The sequence below is a fragment of the Python bivittatus genome, unplaced genomic scaffold (genome assembly GCF_059951505.1).
Source record: "Python bivittatus isolate LINGU-HERP-01145 unplaced genomic scaffold, Pbiv_v1 ctg000530_np1212, whole genome shotgun sequence".
NCBI classification, from domain to species: domain Eukaryota; kingdom Metazoa; phylum Chordata; class Lepidosauria; order Squamata; family Pythonidae; genus Python; species Python bivittatus.
In genome coordinates, this window is record NW_028277085.1 from 6,214,178 (window position 1) to 6,232,992 (window position 18,815).

General features: G+C 45.3%; 1 protein-coding gene across 2 annotated transcripts; it reads left to right on the forward strand.

Moving 5' to 3' along the window:
• Positions 1–515: 515 nt before the first annotated feature.
• On the forward strand, positions 516–16,538 carry PATL2 (PAT1 homolog 2). 2 transcript variants are annotated; one of them, XM_088148482.1, is made up of 19 exons: positions 516–924; positions 1,823–1,934; positions 3,064–3,389; positions 4,292–4,360; positions 5,635–5,700; positions 6,477–6,623; positions 7,157–7,243; positions 8,246–8,376; positions 8,463–8,540; positions 9,274–9,415; positions 10,222–10,339; positions 10,417–10,511; positions 10,831–10,875; positions 11,807–11,955; positions 12,571–12,730; positions 13,980–14,120; positions 14,334–14,431; positions 14,525–14,714; positions 16,143–16,538. In XM_088148482.1, the coding sequence occupies exons 1-18, from the start codon at positions 886–888 to the stop codon at positions 14,676–14,678; spliced, it is 2,157 nt and encodes a 718-aa protein (XP_088004608.1). In that variant the 5' UTR covers positions 516–885; the 3' UTR covers positions 14,679–14,714; positions 16,143–16,538. The 2 variants fall into 2 exon arrangements, with proteins under 2 accessions (XP_088004608.1, XP_088004607.1); XM_088148481.1 differs by having other exon boundaries at positions 10,414–10,511; positions 16,143–16,537.
• Positions 16,539–18,815: the final 2,277 nt, after the last annotated feature.

The window sequence follows — 18,815 nt, forward strand, 5'->3', positions numbered from 1 at the left end:
GGTGTAAATCCCAAAAATCACCTCTCCTAAAGTGCAGCCTTCACGTAGCTATTAAAATCCGCTCTCCCCATGAATGCAGATGTTTGGTCTATGATGGAGGGGTTCAAACCTGATTTCTGAATTAAACCATTTTCTAGTTTCATGCAATACACTGAATGTCAAGCTAACCAAGGGAGGCGAGTCTGTAGTGGACAACAAACCATGAAAAAAAAATCCTGAAATTAAAACTAAACAAGCCTGTTGTGAGAATCCATCTAGCTACGTTTCACCTGATCTGGTTGCAGGTTAGTGCGAATCCAGCAAGGGGCAAGGATGGGTCAGTGGAATAGATATTAATACATATATAAATATATCCCCCAACTCAAGGTAACATTCCTTCTAACTGAGAAAAGAAGCCACTTTTGAAAAGTGATGTTAGCTTTTCCCGATCCGGGCTTTCCAAGCGTGCGGGGCGTGCGATTCCCATCATCCCCAGCCAGCCCGGTGAGGAGGATGGCAACGGGAAGCCAGCAAACCAGACCGGAGCGCAGACTCGTTCGGGTGCCGTAATCGCCGCGTTCGCCTTTAAGGTGGCCGGCGCTTCGCCCGCCGCCTTCTCACGACCCGCTTCCCCGCGGGTGATGGCACCGGGTCCCTCAATTCTCCGCGCTACTCCACGGAATCTGATTCGGAGCCGAGCCCCCCGGCGGGGCTCGCGAGCCAGCCGGCCCCGCGCATCGGGAAGGGCGCGACGCCGGCACGGGAGGCCAGCGCGGCGGCCCCCCCGGGGGTGTATTTTTTTAAATAAGGCCCGGGCCGCTGCCCCGCCCCCGAAAAGGCGCTTGAAAAGAGCCGGCATGGCCGCAGCGAGCGACCACCGCCGGGCGAGGGCGCCACGAGGGCTGCATGGCCGAAGGAGGCGAAGCCGCGGGGGCGCCGGATGTGGTAAGCGCGCTCCGCTGCGGGGCTCGGCTCGAGCGCTTCGGGCTCCGCCGGCGGACGGGAGGGGCCGCGCCCGCTGGCAGGGCGCCCTCCTGGCTCCTCCGCGCGCCCCGCGGCCCCAGCGGGCGCGCCCCGAGCGCCGCCGCAACCTTGTTGCCTCCCGGCTGGCGGCGTTTCCTCTCGCAGAAGCCGCGCCCCGGTCGGCGGGCGCGGCGCGGGTGGCCTCTGCGCTGGAGGCTGCGGCGGGGGCGCTTCCCGCCAGAGGAGGCTCCGCGGAGTCGCGGGTCCCTCAGCTCGGTAGTAGTAATAGTAAGGCTTACTCCTGCACGCCGGAGCGCGGAGCTCCGAGGATGGCCCGGCGGTCGAGCCGTTCTCCCGGGCGCGGAGTTCCTCCTCTCCTCCCTTCTTTCCTTCCTTCCTTCCTTCATCAAATTTATACACCGCCCCTCTCCCTATCAGTGGCTCTAGGCGGCTCACGAAGAAGAAACGTAAAAACATTCAAAAGCTACGGAGCGCATTAAAAAGAATACTCTTCCTGCCCAGCTCCTAAGCATGAGTTATTCCTTCCCGGGGCTGCTGGAGACATACCTCGCCCACTCTTCTCAGCCAAGAGACCTTGGCTATTGAAGACCCTCGGCCCTGAATCTTTTTTTTTTTTAAATTCATTTCATTAGATGCCTCAGCCTTGATGGGAATTGAAATGCTGGTGATACAGATAGTGATAACTCTCCTTTGAGAGGGGCTCTGTACAAAACATTTATTTCGGACAGACACATAACTATGAGTTTAAACTTTCTTGAACTGGCCCAGAGTGAGGTTCTGTTTTGACCCGATTCCCTATTTTCTTCCAAGAGGGAGTTTGACTGCATAAAAGGTCCAATTTCCTTGTTTCTTTAATCAGATCTTAGAGGATTATTTCATGATGGAGGAGGAAACAGAGGAAGAAACCCTGGTTGACAAAGCAGCTGAAGAGGATGAAATTGACCTTTATATTAACTTAACATTCACTTCAGGTAAAACGTACGGAAACAGCGAATCCCGTGCTCTCCAACTGAATTAGGAGGAGCTTGTAATAAAATAGAACAGTAGAATGAAAGTGATCCAAAGCTGTCACAATTGATTTTTTATTTTTAAATAATATGAATAAAGTATAGGACAGAAAAATATAAAAATGCATTTTGAAAAAGGTACAGATAATTATCCCCATTGAATCTGAAAATGAACCTACTTGGTTAATGCAGTACAAATCATTAACAGTATGAACAGTAAACACTATAGTCGTTTATAGGTCAAGTTGAAATAGAGTTCTCTGAAGAGAAGACCCGAGTCTCAGATGTGATACAAAACTCTATATGGTGTTACAGTGCAAGAATGGTTTCCAATTCTGCATCAGATTTATTCTTTATGTAGGAAGTTCCATAAAAGGTGTTAATGGCACATGTATTAAAATACCTGCATAAATATCACGAAAACATGGCTGATGCCAATTGGGATCTCCTAGTTAGAAGTGTTTGCATGATTCCTCCCTAACCGGACACCTGCGCCCAGACATTGCAAGAACTCAGCCAGCTTGAGAATATATCTGGAGGGTACCAGGTTGAAGATGGATAACTCCTCTTCCAAATTAAATATTAGATGAGTTCACACAGCACGTTTAACCTAGTCACTAATACATTACACAAACTAAGCCGCCTACTTAAGTTTGTGTAATGTATTAAACCAGAAAATAAGTAACTTGGGTAGATTTGTGTGGTCTGCAAAGGGTCAGAACAAACCAAGCTTAACATATGCAAATGCTGCTGTTACATCATTTTACGTACTAAAGTATTGTGACTGCAGCCATTCTTTACGAGCGGGACCCCTCTGGAGATTGTCAAGTATATAAGGAGGACATTCTTCCACCTCTTTAGCAATTTTGTCCTCTGTGGTATAGTAATATCCAACAAAACCTCAAATTTGTTAGTACAGTTGTGAGGAACACAGAAAATAAGACAGCTTGAGCCCAGGACCTTTGTCAAGTCAAATCGCTTATTTAGAGTGAGATTGTAATTATGTAAGAATTGTACTGCAGTTACAGACCTCCTCTTTTAGCATAAGGGCATTTCTGCATTGACTTAGTTGTCTGTTCTCTTGGTTTGCAAGCCTACTCTGAAGATAATGGCGCAAAGGCCCTGACAACAGAATCACAGAAAGTGGCTGTGGTTGACCCCGGGGAAGGGGTGGTGGTCGTTGCTGGAGGAGAAAAGGAGACCAGAACTTCAGAGGTGGAACCTATGGTAGAAGATGGAGCAGGAGACGAAAGCCTTCCCAGAGAGTCTCCACCCCAGTTTGCTTATGGCACCATGGAGGACGAAGAGGAAGCCATGGCTGACCGTGGACAGGTGCCTACGAGTGAGAATGCAGGAGAACTACATGAGCTGGAAGATCCAGCTGTTATGAGTGCTGTACGTGGTCAGCTTCTGCTGGAGGTGAGGGGAACCCTGGGGAACCTCCTTTGATAGGGGGCTCTGAAGACTGAGATGAGTTGCAATACTCATCTTTCAAAGAGAGCCAGTTTGGTCTAGTGGTTAAGGCACTGGGCTAGAAACCAGGAGACGGTGAGTTCTAGTCCTACCTTGGGCATGAAAGCTGCTGGGTGACTTTGGGCCAGTCCCTCTCTCTCAGCCCACCCCACCCCACCCCACAGGGTTGTGGTTGTGGGGAAAATAGGAGGAGGAAGGAGTATGAGGTATGTTCGCTGTCTTGAGTTATTTCTAAAAATAATAAAAACAGGATAAAAAATCTTTAAAAAAAATATTCATTGTGGGTGGTGGACCAGGTGGCTGTGAAAGAAGGGACATCTCCCCCAGTCCATTGAAACGGCACTGGGTTGTTTCCCTGACAATGAAGCCTCTGAAGCTGCTCTAAACTATAGGAGAAGCTCCAGGTTTTGATTCTTATTTCATCTAGATCCCATCTTCTCTCAGGATCTGGAAGTGGCATGCACAGGGATCTCTTAGTGAAGTTGATTAAGTTGAGAGAAGGTGGACAGGCTCTAAATCGCTCAGTGAAGTCAATAGTCTAGTGAACTCTCTTGGTCCACATTCAGCACCTGAGCCACTCTGCCACCCTGACTTCAAATTTGTTGTAATGTTGTAATTGACAAAAACGGGGGGATTACATTCATGGAAAAAGTACCTTCTAAATCCCCATGCCCGTGATCTTAGATGCAGAGCAAAAACATAAAATCTGTAACCAATGTTTTGTAATACCGATAACGCTCCTAAAAAAAATAGTTTCAGAAGTGCCCATTTTGTATTTGGGACATCTCCTTCCTTCCTTTCTTTCTGTGATTTTCTTTGTTTGAATCCCCCCTTTTCTCTCTTTGCAGAGAGAAGATTCTGCTATTCTTGATAGCAAAGTTGCCAACAATCTTTCAGATTATTCTCCTAATTATTTGGTAAGACTATTTAATTTCCTCCCTCCCCCCCTTCTGATAAATGTATATTAATGGAAGAAGTAAAAAGGGAAGGAAGGAGAGGAGGCAAGTTTTAGGCAGGATTTTACAGGAAGAGGCTGCTTTTGAATGGTTGCGTCAGTAGGCAAAAACATCGCCTACCAAAGGAGCCCACATTTTCAGTTTTGACAGCAGATGAACCTAAGAAAATTTGGACGTGAAAGCCCAAGAGTGGAATAAATGCTGTTCCCCAGTTCTAACCTTTATCTCGAGTTGACCACTGAAATTCAACCTTTGCCAAGAGCTTAGCAAAAAAACCTTCACCAAACCCAGGAAGAAAATGCTTGGTAAAAGAGGTAGCTGTGTTATTTCTGAAACGCCTCCCAGTATTTTCTCAAGAGCACCATGGAAGGGAGGTAGACATTCAGAGCAATTGTGCATCTGTGGAGTCCTTGAGGTTCTCTGAGCTTGGTTGTTTTCTTGCAAACGTTTTGTTACCCAGCTAGGTAACATCTTCAGTGCTAGAATGGAATGGAATTGACATCCTAAAATTGCTATTCGTACTAAGAATTTTTACTTTTCTGTTCTTAAAAGAGTACTTTTCGATACTTGAAGCCAGTGTTGTCCAAACTTGGCCGCTTTAAGGTGAGTGGACTTCAACTCCCAGAATTCCCCAGCCAGCCATGCTGGCTGGGGAATTCTGGGAGTTGAAGTCCACTCACCTTAAAGCGGCCAAGTTTGGACAACACTGCTTTAAGCTTTGTGAATAATGGAATGTTCAACATTTTTAATCATATTAAATAAATACTGCTGCGTTGAATCTGCATTGCAATAATGTATGAAGATTTATAACATTACAATGAAAGGCGGAAAAAAGGCTTCATAATGGAAGAGCTGCTCATTCTTGAGAGTTTGCAGACTCTACCCTGGATTAAACTGATCCAAAGTGAGCCAATCACTTTCTGTGTCCTTCGGTTTCTTATATTCACGTATTGTATTTCTTTCCTCCGTATATCTTCTCCTTTCCCATCTCGAGGAAAGAGAAATCCTCTGATGTTTTGGCTGGCAACTCTGTTTCCTCTTTTTGCAAACATAAGCCTAAAACCTTCTTCTGGCTGCTTCAGCACCGATTTCCAAGAAACAGAAGTTTGATAAATGGGTAATAGAAACAGCCTGGAATGCCTTCAGTAAACAGTGGGAGTCTTTAACTGTACCGATTGCTCACATTCATTTTGCCCCAGTTCTCATCTTTGCATCTGTGTTTCCATCCCGTTCAGACTGCTTCAAAATGTAATATGTGGAGTCCAACTCTGAGAAGGGGCCCATCCTTGCCGATGATGCAGGTAACACTCTCTCACTGCACTGTTATGCTCTGAAAACAGAACGGTTTGCCTGGGCTTTACCATCTATCCAGCTTGATTGATGGTACGCTAGTGACACTAAGCCAGGTTTGGCTGTGTTGATCGTCTACTAAGCCATAAACCATGGTTTTCAAATCGCAGTGGCTGGATTCACCCAGTGTGGCAAGCCAAAAACAAACCACATGATGATGTAAAAGAATGTGTGAACCCGGTCTGCTGGGACTTGGAACAACCTAGAAGTATTTGAAGCTACTCAGATTTTAGGAGATTCGGCTTTTGTTTTCAGAATGAGAGCAGACCAGGGTGGATGTGGTGGAACAGAGACAAACTGCTGGTTCTAGTGGGGAAGGGGAAGGGAAGGATCCAGAGAGAGAGAGAGTTTGGTCTAGTGGTTAAGGCACCAAGCTAGAAACCAGGAGACGGTGAGTTCTAGTCCTGCCTGAGGCATGAAAGCCGGCTGGGTGACTTTGGGCCAGTCCCTCTCTCCCAGCCCAACTCACCTCACTGGGTTGCGGTTGTGGGGAAAATAGGAGGAGGAAGGAATATTAGGTATGTCCGCCACTGTGAGTTCGTAAAAATAATAAAAGCGGGATAAAAAAATCTAAAAAAAGCAAGAGATAATATTGGACCCATTTGCCTTAATTCAACAAAGTTCTGGATTAATAAGTTCAAAAATGGGTTAAGGTTAGGTTATGGGCCTCTCTCCATAACTCTAATTAACTGCAGTTCAGGGTTGATTGCCACTTCTTGTCCTTCAGGTGCTGGAACGGGTGTCCAGGTCCCACACGGACCTGGACTTCCTGACTTCACCAGCACAGACCGGCTACCTCGATTCCCCTGAACTTGAACGCTCAGCTTTCTGCGGGAGGACTCTGAAGCCCACTTCCCAGCGTTTCATGCGACAGGTAAATAAAAGGGAAATTTCTTGAATTCCAGATTTCCTGAATCTTTCAATCGTGCAGAAGCTCCGTGCTATAGCAGGAACTTCCTCGCTGCCTCTGTTAAAATACAGGTCGGCTATCTGTTGTTTCCCTGTTGAGGGAATTGGTCCTTTGGTGGAGTCTGCGAGGGACCGTGTAGTGGAGGAGCTGAATCACCGTACTTGACTAACATCTAAGTATGTGCAGGAACCCGCTTGCAATTGGATGCCCTCTTCCTCCCAGACCCATCTTCTCTTTCACTCAAGTAGCACTGAAAGGGCCAAGATGATACAGTTAGCAGAGATTTGAACTGATCTCTTCCACAAGAATTCTGGAAATGAAGCTGAAAATTAGGCCAAAGCCTGCTGATCAACCTCCTCTGTTTTAGAACAAAGACTTGAGACCCCCAAGAGTTTTGGGTTCTGGTTTTAATCTGCATTTTATACATGGTTGAGTTGTATGTTTGTACTTCTACATTTTGATGATGGCCACTCAGCGTCCATCTTCCTGCCTTGCAGCAGTCTTCAGCGATGTCGCCTTCTGTAAGAACGCCTTATCCGTTCACTCCACCCCGCAGGACACGTCGTCCGTTTGGCCTTAATCAGGTGATGTGCTGTGCAGTTTGAATGTTGTACCTCTAGAAAGTTGCTCTGTTAATTTTGTTTAGAGGCCCTGCAGAACAGCTGGCTTTTTAAAATAATCAATAAAAATGCGATTATTCTGTATATGTTAATTCCTCTGGATACGCTTAACGTTGGAATTCAGCACTGGCTTTTGGAGAGGTGCTGGGAAGCAAGTTTCCGATTGCACATTCTTGTTTTAAGGTTCCCAACTCTTGGAAATCCACGCAACTTGCATCTCTCTCGTTTTTTCTCTCTACGGGATTTTTCTGCTCACAGGACTCCACACTTCCCCATGTGGAGACAAGGCTGGAGTGCCCCCTGGTGGCTAGGTGTAGTCTCTGCAGGCCATGAGAAGTTGCTTCTCTGAAGTATCTGTAACTTCTTTCTAAATATTTTCCCTGGTCAGATCATTTGAGGGGCAAGTTTTAGACAAGAGTTCTTGAAATTTAGAAATGCTGAGAACGTTTTAGAAAAAAAATACAATCCGTGGTCATCCTGGTCAACAAAAAGGCCCACCACCCTCAATACTAGCTGAACACAGTACTATGTATTATGATAGACCAGAATTGTTGGATTTCTTGCATAAAAGGCTGGAAGACGGGTGAGCAGCTGCAGGCCATCAGTGGTCCCTAGCCCCCTTTTTCTAGCTTCCCCCCATTTGGTGGGATCATCTGGTAAGTCCCTTGTAGATGTGAGTGGTCAAAAAATTAAAGTGCACCCCTCCAGCTGGGATAAGATAATACCCTCAGCTGCAACAGGGGACTTTGTTACTCTGTATTGGAGAACAGCCAAGGTGACATTAGCCAGTTCTTCCTGATCAGTGAGAGTGTACAGGTGCTTCCATTGGGTTCCTTCCTGAAGAACTTGGAAGAGATTTTGGACTGCTAAATGCTCATTTAGTCTCTCTGATCTTTCTCCTGTTGCATCTGATGAAGAACATAATGGCAGAAATGATTGTGGTCTAACCATGTGTTCCCTCCTCAGATGTCAGGCTACGCTTCCCCACCTCCCTTCCAGCCTTTGTTTTCTAATGCCAGCAGCCCAACGTGGGCTTTGACTCACACGCCTGAAACTCCACCCTTCAGTCCACTGAGTGGCAGCCAACAGAAGATCAGGTAAAAGAGGGGTGAGATAACTCCTTGGTCTCCTCCTTTGAATGGATGTGGGATTCACTGCTCCCTTTTGTCTTCCATTTTTGTAGCTTGCCTAGCACTATGACCCAACTCCATCCTTTGCATCAGCGGTTTCTGACCCAAAGGCAGCGAGGGCAAGAAAGGAGGTAAAGGAGTAGAGAAAATTGAAAGGGGAAAGCCTAATTGTCACGTTCCATGTAGCTGCAAGAGCAAGGAAGTAAGAATAACACAGATTTCAGTGATGATTATGGCAACTAGGTTAACTTTCTCTGTGACAATCTGTTCCCAACCTGACTCTTCAGGTGTTCCAACAGCACACCATCATTGCTGTAATTGAGTCCAACCACTTTGCTGCTGGTTGTCCTCTTCTCTTTCCTTCCACCTCTCCCAGAGTCTTCTCCAGAGAGCTAGGTTTCAGATTTCAGTAAGGTATCATTAATGCTACTCTGGGGTGAATACAGAACCTTGCAAACTGTAATATGGATTCCCAGCCTCGCTTATACTGAGTTATTTAAAGGGGAATCTCCTTGAAATGCTTTTTCCCAAATGTTTTCCTACCAGGGCTGACTTGTGTGTGTGAGAATCTATTGCTGACTTGCCCCCAGATTTCCTGCCCTTGTTTCAGTCTCTCACTCTAATGCATGAATAGTTGTGTGGCTTAGTGTACTTGTTCCACACACTGACCACCCTCTGGTGGAAGTCAGTTACTGACTTTCCATTTCTGGCCTGTTAGCCCAGATGATTCAAGAGCTCCTTCAACATGTCCCCAGAGAGAGTAAAATGAGGATATATTTCTTGGGTAAAGTTGACTTCTTGGACCAGGGGAGGTAGAAGGTTTCAAAGCACATCTCATAGCTCATGTTCCTGCTTACCTCAAAGAATTTCCTGTATAGAATCGCAGCCACCAGAAGTGGATCCTTTCTCTGCACTCATGAGTCCGATTGAAAAAGATTGGGTGATAAAGGTGCAGATGCTCCAGTTGCAGAGTGAAAACCCCCAGCGGGATGACTATTATTACCAGGTAAGTGCAGGAAATAGGTGGAACCAGTCTCAAATTGTGGGCTGGTCAGGGAGAATCTCTGAGGAGGACTTGAGATGGTCATTGCAATGGATTGCTTGTAGTCGTTCTTGCTGTTCTAGAAATGATGCTGTTAGGGGAGGAGCTGAGGACAGAACTCAAGGAATGCGTGAGAAATTGGGCATCTCCCAAAGCATTTTTTGAGGACACTGTAAAACAACAGCTCTTCTCCACCCCTCCTCACTCCCACCAGACCCCCTAAGAACATTACTGTTGGTTTGCCCATTACGTCATTCGACCTACAGACTACAACCAAGATGCATAGTTTTTTTTCTGGCCAAGGACAGCGCTTAGCCTTGAGCCATGCTCCAGAAAGAGGGATCAAAAGTTAATCTACCCTTTAATTTAAACTATTTATGTACCGTTAATATATCCCCCCCTCTACACTTTTCCTCTTAGGTCAGAGTAAACATTCCAGTTTAGTGCCAACTTTGGGAGAGTCTTAGGACTTGAGACTTTTCAGGGCTGAACGTGGTCCTGGAGCCTCAGGGCATCCTGAGGCTGAAATGAGCTTTCTCTGTGGGTAAGGGGCAATGACAGGGTTTCTTAAAATAAGTCCTCTCCAGTGGTGGGACAGATGGTCAGGAGGATCACTGCCTGGACCAGGCAGGTTTCAAAAACCATCACTTGGCCCCTGTTGAAGATGCAAATGGAACGCAGGACAGACTTCATGCTGTAAATAAAGCCCTAATCAATATATTGTAGGCTTGCCCTGCTTTGACCAGTGAGCTGTCCTATCCTACCTCTAGGAGTATTATCACAAGCTGGAGCACAAACAAGCTGAGAAAGGACTCCTTGCAGGGTGTAAACCAGAGGTCCCTAAGCTGGTCACCCCATATATCCAAAAAGTGGAGACCTACGAATCTGGTAAGTCCTGTGCAGGAGGGTTTCTAAGGAATGGAAATGTCCAAACATCTCCTGACAACAACTTCCTCTGCCAGTAGTGCGGATTCCCGGGTCCTTAGGACAGGTAGCCATGTCCACATGCTACAGTCCCCGCAGAGCTATCGATGCTGTGCACCATTTCTCTCTGGAACAGGTACGTGCCAGATCTTCTTGCCTGTGTTTATCTGGATGGCAACTTCATGAGCCTCTCTCTATATTTTTGGAGCGGGGGGAGAGTTTGTTTGAAATCATGCACATGAACCTCAAAAATATTAAACCAAGTTGGTCCTGGATCTCAGATGAATATAGTTGGTCATTTTACATTAATGGCTCCACTGTCTTGCAACTCATCTGGAGAACTCTGCTTTCCAAATTCCTGTGGAAACTGGCCTGCAGACTTGTTAGGACATGGTGCAGATTGTCTCTCTTAGGTGACTCAATATTTATTTGTGTTTCCCCTCTTATTTTCCAAGGCTGTAGGGAATCAACGGCTACGAGTGCTGTACCAGATTGAAAAGGTGTGTTGCTGTCTATTTCTTGCATTGTTTAACCGTTGGGTAGGTTAAAGTGGAGAGTCTCCCTCCTTGATTCTCCTCAAGTAGTCCAGAGTGGCCTCGGTCTGATCTTTCTACGCCACAGAATTCCAGGACATCTGAGCAGAGTAGAATCATAGAAGGTGCAACACAACTATTAGAATTTAAGTCAAACTATGGGAAATACCGTGGGTCTCCTAATTTTGTTTAGACCACTTACCTACAGCCTAATAAGTCTCTAGTATCTCTTCACTGTCAAGTACTCTTCCCAAGGTTGATGTCCTTCAGATGTTTTTACAAGTCCCACTCCAAGATTTGAAAAAGATTATTCCAAGAATTACCTGGATGAGCAAATGATCTTGATCCTATCAACCTCCATAATGACCCTGTCAAAATGCTACTGAATTGTGAAAGTTAAAAAAAAAATGTTTAGAACATCATAGCTTTCTGGGAAATAGATGGATGGTTATGTGATTACAACACCCTGAAAAGATGCTCTACACTCTGAAGGGTGATTACCGTATTATGTATGAATTTGATCGCAATCCGAAGAAGAGTGGACCATGTTCTAGAATTAGAGTTTCTCCAGGTGTTACAGAATTATATCTCCTGGAAGTCTTGGGCCCTCTGGCCAGTTGTAAAGATGTTGAAACTTGTAGGTCAGCAATTTCTGGCCAGAAATTTCCCCATTCCTTGATTTAGAATCTCCATGGGAAATAAGGCATAGACTTCTCCATTAATTCTTGAAGCTTAAAGGTAAGACAGAATCTGCCTTGCTTTTGTCCTGCAACTAACCAGGAATGCAAGAGACTTTGAAGCCCCTAGGGAGGCTACAAAGCAGTGCATCAAGTATGTGCAGGAAACTAATACTATGTCTTGTAAAGTCCTGGCTGATGTTTATGTGCTGTGGAAACAGATGTATCTTTGGCTCCTGGAGATGGAGGACACTCAGCGGAAACTGGATCAGGCCCCAGAAGAGAAGCATCCGTATCTCTGTGAGAAACTTGTCCATGTAGTAGAGCGCATCTACCAAGCACTGAGAATTGAAGAGCATCCTGGTGAAGAGTGAGTCCAAGACAAATTACTAACAATAATGATAAGAGGAGGGGAGGGCACCTTTGGAGGGGCTCTGTGTCTACTTGAATCCCTTTTGTCTGTCATTTTAGCTGCTTTCTCTAATGCAGTGTTTCTCAACCTTGGCACCTTGAGGATGGGTGGACTTCAACTCCTAGAATTCCCCAGCCAGCATGCTGGCTGGGAAATTCTGGGAGTTGAAGTCCACCCATCTTCAAGTTGCCAAGGTTGAGAAACACTGCTGTAATGTATTAACAGTTATCTCTCTTACTCCTTTTTGGATCCAAACTTTCCTCTTTCCCGCTAAAGCAAGCTTCTTGCAACCCAACATTTTCCACATCGGCTGGAACCGTTGTTCCCATCATCCCCACTACATGGCCACCTGCTTTCAAATTTGAGAAGGCAGTTTCCTACCATGTTGACTGGGAATGCTGGGTGTTGCAGTCCCAGTATATCCAAAGGGTGCCAGGTTGCTCTTGTGCAAGGGTTAGAAGATGATAATTTTTGGAAACTCCGGGAATTTCTGTAGCTGTAATATTGAGCTCTTTGTGTTTGGAGTGTGTTTTTCTTTGCTTTGCTTTGACTTCCTTGGGGGTTTTCTTTCAGGGAGGTGAAAGAGGAGTTTCTTCAGATTCTGCTGGTAGGAAAAGGAAAAAGGTTGGTGGCACGCCTCCTGCCACATCTCTCCCTGGAGCAAGCCAAGATGACCCTTGTCAGTATTGCTCAGCATCTAGCAGTGCTCATCAAGAAGGACTTGCTGGAGGAGGTACTTGTTCTCATCCTACTTTTCCTTCAGCCATTATCAAAAGACAGTGGCCTTTGGAGATCCACACACAAGGAGGAAAACCCATCTTCTGAAATATAGACAATACCTTTGCACTCAGATACTAAAAATGTTGTCCCTTCTGCCATTTTTACCACTCGCTTCACTCAATGATAAGGAGGAACAGGGAAGTCAAATTTCATTCCCATCCCCCACCCCTGGTCAACTCCCTGAATCACCCATCTCCCTTTAACACATTCTCAAGCCTATATTTTTGCAGCTGTAAGGCTTGGCAGATCTAGTCTTGATGATCCAAGTCAAGGTTCTCATGAAGTAGAACTTCATAGCTCCCATAGGAACTGCAGGGACACATCATCTACCCTCTCCTTCAACAAAAGAAATTTCTGGATATTTGGAAGAACTGTCTGCCATTGTAGAAACTAGCATCCCTAAAAGGTGTCACTAGAGGACTGGATATATTTCACAGTATAGGTCATTGGTTCACCTAGCTGAGTATTGTTTATGGTGTATGGTCTCCACAATGTGTTCCGCCCCCCTCCATTTCTAGTGGCAGAGGGCCTACTGTTAATTTAGCAACCACAGGAGGGTTCTAGATGCCCCTAACTTTGATCTACACTGACTTGTAGCAGTTCTCCAGATTTTCAGTAGAGGGCCTTTCTTTGGTCTCCTGAAATATTTTGAGGACTTAATGTGGGAATTTTTGCATGCAAGGCAAGTGTTTTGTACTTCTAAGAACCACCTGACAGAATTAGCAGCAAGAGTATGGCTTCACTCCTTCTGGGCTGAGATCTTCAGAAAACAATTGGACAAAATTGATGAACTCAGTTTGAGTTGATTTCCCAGGCTTAATTTGTGGGATGGGTTACAATCTGGATTTGTTCAGAGGTTCAGCGTGTTGATATTGCTAAAATGGGTTTGCATATGTGCTGTGGTTGGTATAGCCCTGTTTGTTGAATAAATTACAACTGGCTAAGTTTGCTCAACATATGAAGTGATAAACCTGAATTTACAAATCACAGGGATGGTCCATATAGGATGCTAAGCAAAAACTAGCAACATTACAGTTCAGTCCTATGGGTGAACCCAGCCTAGATACAATGGTTGCTTGGATTCCACAGTATCTCTGGTCTGGCTATTGGATGTGATAATCTCTCCCAGAGTGGAAGACGTGAGTTTGATCTAACATCTGTCACTTTGCCCTCCTTCTTCCATGCCCTTTGGATTGTGGCAGACCCTCCCTGTCCTCTACAATCCTCTCTCTGACACCATTGGACAGCTGACGTTTAGCGAGCTGATGGATATCCTCCAGGAACTAACCCAGTTGCAGCCTGATTCTGTCAGACAGTCCCTCGCTTTGGTCTTTGGCAACAAGGTATGGGAGTGCACAGATTCAGAGTGAGGTAACTGGGATACATCTCAGAATCCAGATTAGACTGAGATGTGGAGGACTTTCCCTAGCATGTACCTAGTACATGAGTGTTGAATGTAATTCAAACTTTTCCCATCTTGATAGTGACTCAGTGACTAAGTTGAGTCCAAGTGCTTTATTAGTGGGTCCTTTTTCTCTCCATCCCCCTTCCCCAAGTTTGCCATCTCGCTGCTGTACCTGCTGTTAAGCCACGGTGAGAGGTGCCTCTCTTCGGATACATCCCTGAAGCCTGATAACAAAGACTTGGAAAAATGGTGAGGGACCATCTGGTGAACAGAATGATCCTACCCTGGTCGGCTTGACGAATGCTGGGCTCCCTACTGTTGCGACTCTGTTATTCTTCACAGGGTGGATATGGTGCTTCTTGTTGCAAGGGAGCTGTCTCAAGTTCCCAAAGCTTTCATGGTGGAACCACTTCACCTTCCCAGCAACCTCCTCTTCCTCTTCTGCCGCTACGTGGACAAAGACATTGTGAACCGCTTGGATGTCCAGATGGAGTGAGGATTACCCATGAGTGGAGGGGTGTGCTGGATGAAGGCAAGTATACCTGTGAGAGTTGAACATGGCCAGGGCAAAGCTGTAGATGAAAGCTGCAGGGCCTTTATAGCCCAGTCGCTTGGCAGGAAGTTAGGGTCTTCTCCAGTAGGTGCATGTCTCTTTTCAGATCTCTTTGGTCTTTGATCTGCCATGTAACCACCTGGTCTGGCTGAACTACAACTCCCAGCATTCTCAGAAAGTATGGCCAATAGTGAGGGATCCTTGGCATGGTAGTTCAATAACATCTGGAAGTCCACAGATCTCCACCATCACCTCTTTCATAATGGGTGGACATGTGAACTCATTACTCTTTTAGAAATGGGGAAGGAGGGCCCTGACCATGGTTATGAGAAAGAAGACTGCTTGCCTTTCTGTGATGCCTGTCCTGTTCTTCCCTTGCTTGTTTTCATCTGAAGTTCAGCAACTTACTACACCAGTCCTCCTTATCAGAAACTTGGGGAGATCTTTTACATCTTGCTGGACCAGAAATCCTTATAACAGGAGCAGCATTCCAGGAAGACATCTTCCTCAGTCCTGCCTGGGATTGAAAGTATATGCTTCTACATGCAGACCAGATTCTTTGGGTGCTGGTACCTTGCTCTTGCCTGCCTCTGGCATAACCCTGGGATTCTCCATCGTGATCTTCGAGGGCTTTGAAGCTGAAATAAGGCCATCAGTGAGACCCAGTTTGGCATCAGGCTAGAAACCGGGAAACTCTGAGTGACCTTGGGCCAGTCACTCTCTCTCAGTCCTAGGAAGGAGGCAACGGCAAACCACTTCTGAAAAACCTTGCCAAGAAAACTGCAGGATTTGTTCAGGAGTCAACACTGACTTGAAGGCATCAAAAAAAGAAAAAAGGGCCATCAGTACGACCTATCTGAGATTAGACTTAAGCTTACTTAACAAATTTAAGCTTGTTTTCTTTAAGATAACTGTAGGTGTCCTTCTACTGCCCAGCCAAGGAAGAGGGTGCTTAATTACTGAATAACAGGATTTCTGTTGTTCTGATAGAGCCCTGCCAAGACAAGCAGTAGATTGCAATATGGTTGCCCTTGCTCATGGGTTTCCTGTTTCGCTTCTTTGTTTGGTGTGCCATCTCTTAGATCTAACATCTCCACTATTAGAAAGTGTGTAATGTTGACTGACCAGCAGTTGGCGAGCTGCAAGTTAGAAAAACCCAAGTCTCCCTTGTTTGATTCTTAGGGACTCATGGATTCAGAGTTTTCTAGCGACCATACAGAAGCAGTTTCCCATGGACGCCTTGGACAATATTTCTAGGCGAGAATTGTTATGAGGTAGCTGCATATAATTAGCTGAACTTGGTCATCCTTATTTTTGCAAATAATGCAATGGAGAGAGTTGCTCATGGATGAGATTACAGAGTTGCAGAAACTCTGCTGGATTCTCAAGCTTGTCTTTGTTTTACAGGTGATGCCTTCATGAGCCGCTGCAAGACGTGGAATTGCACTGGTCCTGCCCATGGAGACTTTGGCCAGTGGCTTCCATCAGCATCTCAAGCAGCCAGATGCTCCAAGAGATGTACAGGAAATGTTTCAGAACTAGATCCTTAATTTAACAACACCGATTTTTTTTTTTACTTTTGTTTTTGTTTTTTTGGTTCGGGTTTTTTGTAATACTCTGTGCCAATTGTAAATATCTAGTGCTGGCGCTAGAGCGCACGCCACGCCAACGTGCTCAGCCGGGGTAAGTAGACATAGGCTGGCCTGTACAGTGAGCACTAGGGGCCTCTGACGGGGAGATAACTTTATTTTTTATCGTCTTCTGTATGTACAGCACTTCAATACAATAAAAGCAACTCAAACTTGTTTGATATCTTGACCTGGGAGGAATGGGGTTGGTGGTTAGGTAACTTGACTTGATTTGGTTCAGGATAGCTTCAACACGCTTGTTGTCTCCAGAAATGTGGAAACTTCAGCTCTCAAAATTCCAAAAGAGGGATAGAACCAGTAGCAGACATTGTCTTCTTCCCAGGGGAGTCTGCAGGTATGGTCAAAAATGTCACGTTGGAATCCACAATGGTGCAACTGAAGCGCCGCACATTTTTTAATATGTGGATGCACATAAAAACCAGGCAGAGCTTCAGTCACTATCGCAACTGCCATCTTGACTTTTTTAACCATATCATGCAGATACCTCTGCTTTTTCCCATCAGCTGAGCCCACACAACAGTTGAGACATACAGAAAAGCTTCGTTGTGACTCTTAAGGTACAAGAGATATCTTGGCCTGAAGTCCTTCATGATTTCAAAGGTCGCTGGAAATTCTTTTGAGTTACGCCTGGCTCCAAACTGATCATCGGTGTAGTTGTTAACCATAAAACCCAAAGTCAATATGTAGAAGTCAGATACTCTGCAGATGTGCACGTTGCCCCTTCCAGCTACATCATACAGAACAGACTTTGTCAAAGCAGTAAGTTCACAAGGTTCAGAATTGTTGGGGTGGAAGACTTGGGCAAGAATGTCCCAACTCCCCATGTGTAGTTTGCAGAATCACGCCCATCTGTTGGAAGGTCTTTTTCAAGTATGATAATCTTAAAATCATATTGTTGAAGAGATTGCACGTTCAGCTACGTTCTTCTCTTGGACCCCTCGTGTCTCTAATGAGAGCGTTGTTTCTCTCCTAGCCTAACACAAGTTGCAAAATCGTCCCCTATAATTCTTCAGTCTCATTCACTGGAACAGTAGCTGCGTTATAACTCGGTCCTTCCTTCTGTTTTGCTTAAGATGTTGCAACTGCTCTGCCAAATCATTGCTTCTCTAATCTTATCAGCCAGAAAGAGGAACCAATTTATGTCTAGAACCCAGCCCTTTGTTTCCTGTGGCAGCTGTTTGTACTGACTAGCAGAAACCATAACTTTTCATTTTCTCATCCTGGGCTGTTTTCAGCTGTCCTGCCTTAGTTTTGTCTTTGAATAATAAACAATCAAACCACCACGTGTAAAATGTGTACTTTGTTTCTGTGCCGTGAAGGCCAGAGTTCAAAACGGGTTGCGCAGTCTGTTGTAAATCTCTACCATATTGTATGTAGCTGTACACAAGACTAAGAGTACTTTAAGAAGTCAACATGTCTTGCCTGAACCTGACTTTTTATTATTGCTGCACAGAAAATGCTGAAACAGCAAACCTGTTTGCCAGTAAACACAACAGAGGATTTCCAGCAGCTGGGCTTCTCCCCACTCCTTTAACAAATGGTGGTCTATTCTCCTGCTCTTACGATTACCTGGGCTAGAAGAAATATACCTCCCAGCCAGCTTCTAAGGTCAACACCAAACAGCACCGAAAGCAGAAGTACAGGGTGGATTGGCCAGGCCAGTGTTGTCTGTCCGTGATTAAACTGGTGCCTGTGAAGGAAACGAAACATTTAAGTGAAAACCAAGATGCAAATCTGGGCACCTGTTCCACCACTCTTGCTATACCACTTAAAGATCCAGGCATTATTAAAAGCTAATAAGCTTGATCTTTTCCTAATGTGAGGCCTACAGTGCATCCTGGGAAACTCCCGGCACAACCATCTCAAGAATGATGCCATCAGACTGAGATGCAGTGAACAACCCGCAACTGAGGATGAAATATAAGCACAGATTAAGATGGTTTGGACAATGGCAGATCATCACCTTCCATACAGGTTACAGTGGAGAAAGTGGCCCGCCCAGGGGAAGGTCCAACAAGAAGTACCAAAGAGAAGATGGGTGAAGCAGATGGAAGATGATCGGAAAACCTAAAGCTCCATCTGTTAAATGCAAAACAGTCCTCAATCAGAAAACATGGACAACTCTTAATAAGGGATGTCCATTGTCCAACAGCACCCACAGCAATGTCAGCCCTGACCAGATGCTGACTAAGGGGGGGGGAGTAGGAGGAAGCTTGCTTCTTAGAATTACCAAGCAAGCTAAGCAAAATACTTAATGTGAGTGTATTACTAAAGACTTGAGTGGGGTGCTCTTGTAGAAAAGGGAGTAGTAAATATCATTGGAATCTACACAATTTAAGATTTAAAACTACCTAAAACCATGCCAAACTACTTGAAGATGATCCCCAACTTTTCAAGAGTATGATAAGCTACTTATATTGCTGAAAATAAT

Excerpts from the sequence above, each read along its gene's own strand:
- PATL2 (XM_088148481.1), top strand. The coding sequence starts at position 886 with ATGGCCGAAGGAGGCGAAGCCGCGGGGGCGCCGGATGTG. Across the intron at positions 3,390-4,291 it reads GTGGTCAGCTTCTGCTGGAG|AGAGAAGATTCTGCTATTCT; the intron begins GTGAGGGGAACC and ends CTCTCTTTGCAG. Across the intron at positions 10,340-10,413 it reads AGTGGAGACCTACGAATCTG|TAGTGCGGATTCCCGGGTCC; the intron begins GTAAGTCCTGTG and ends TTCCTCTGCCAG.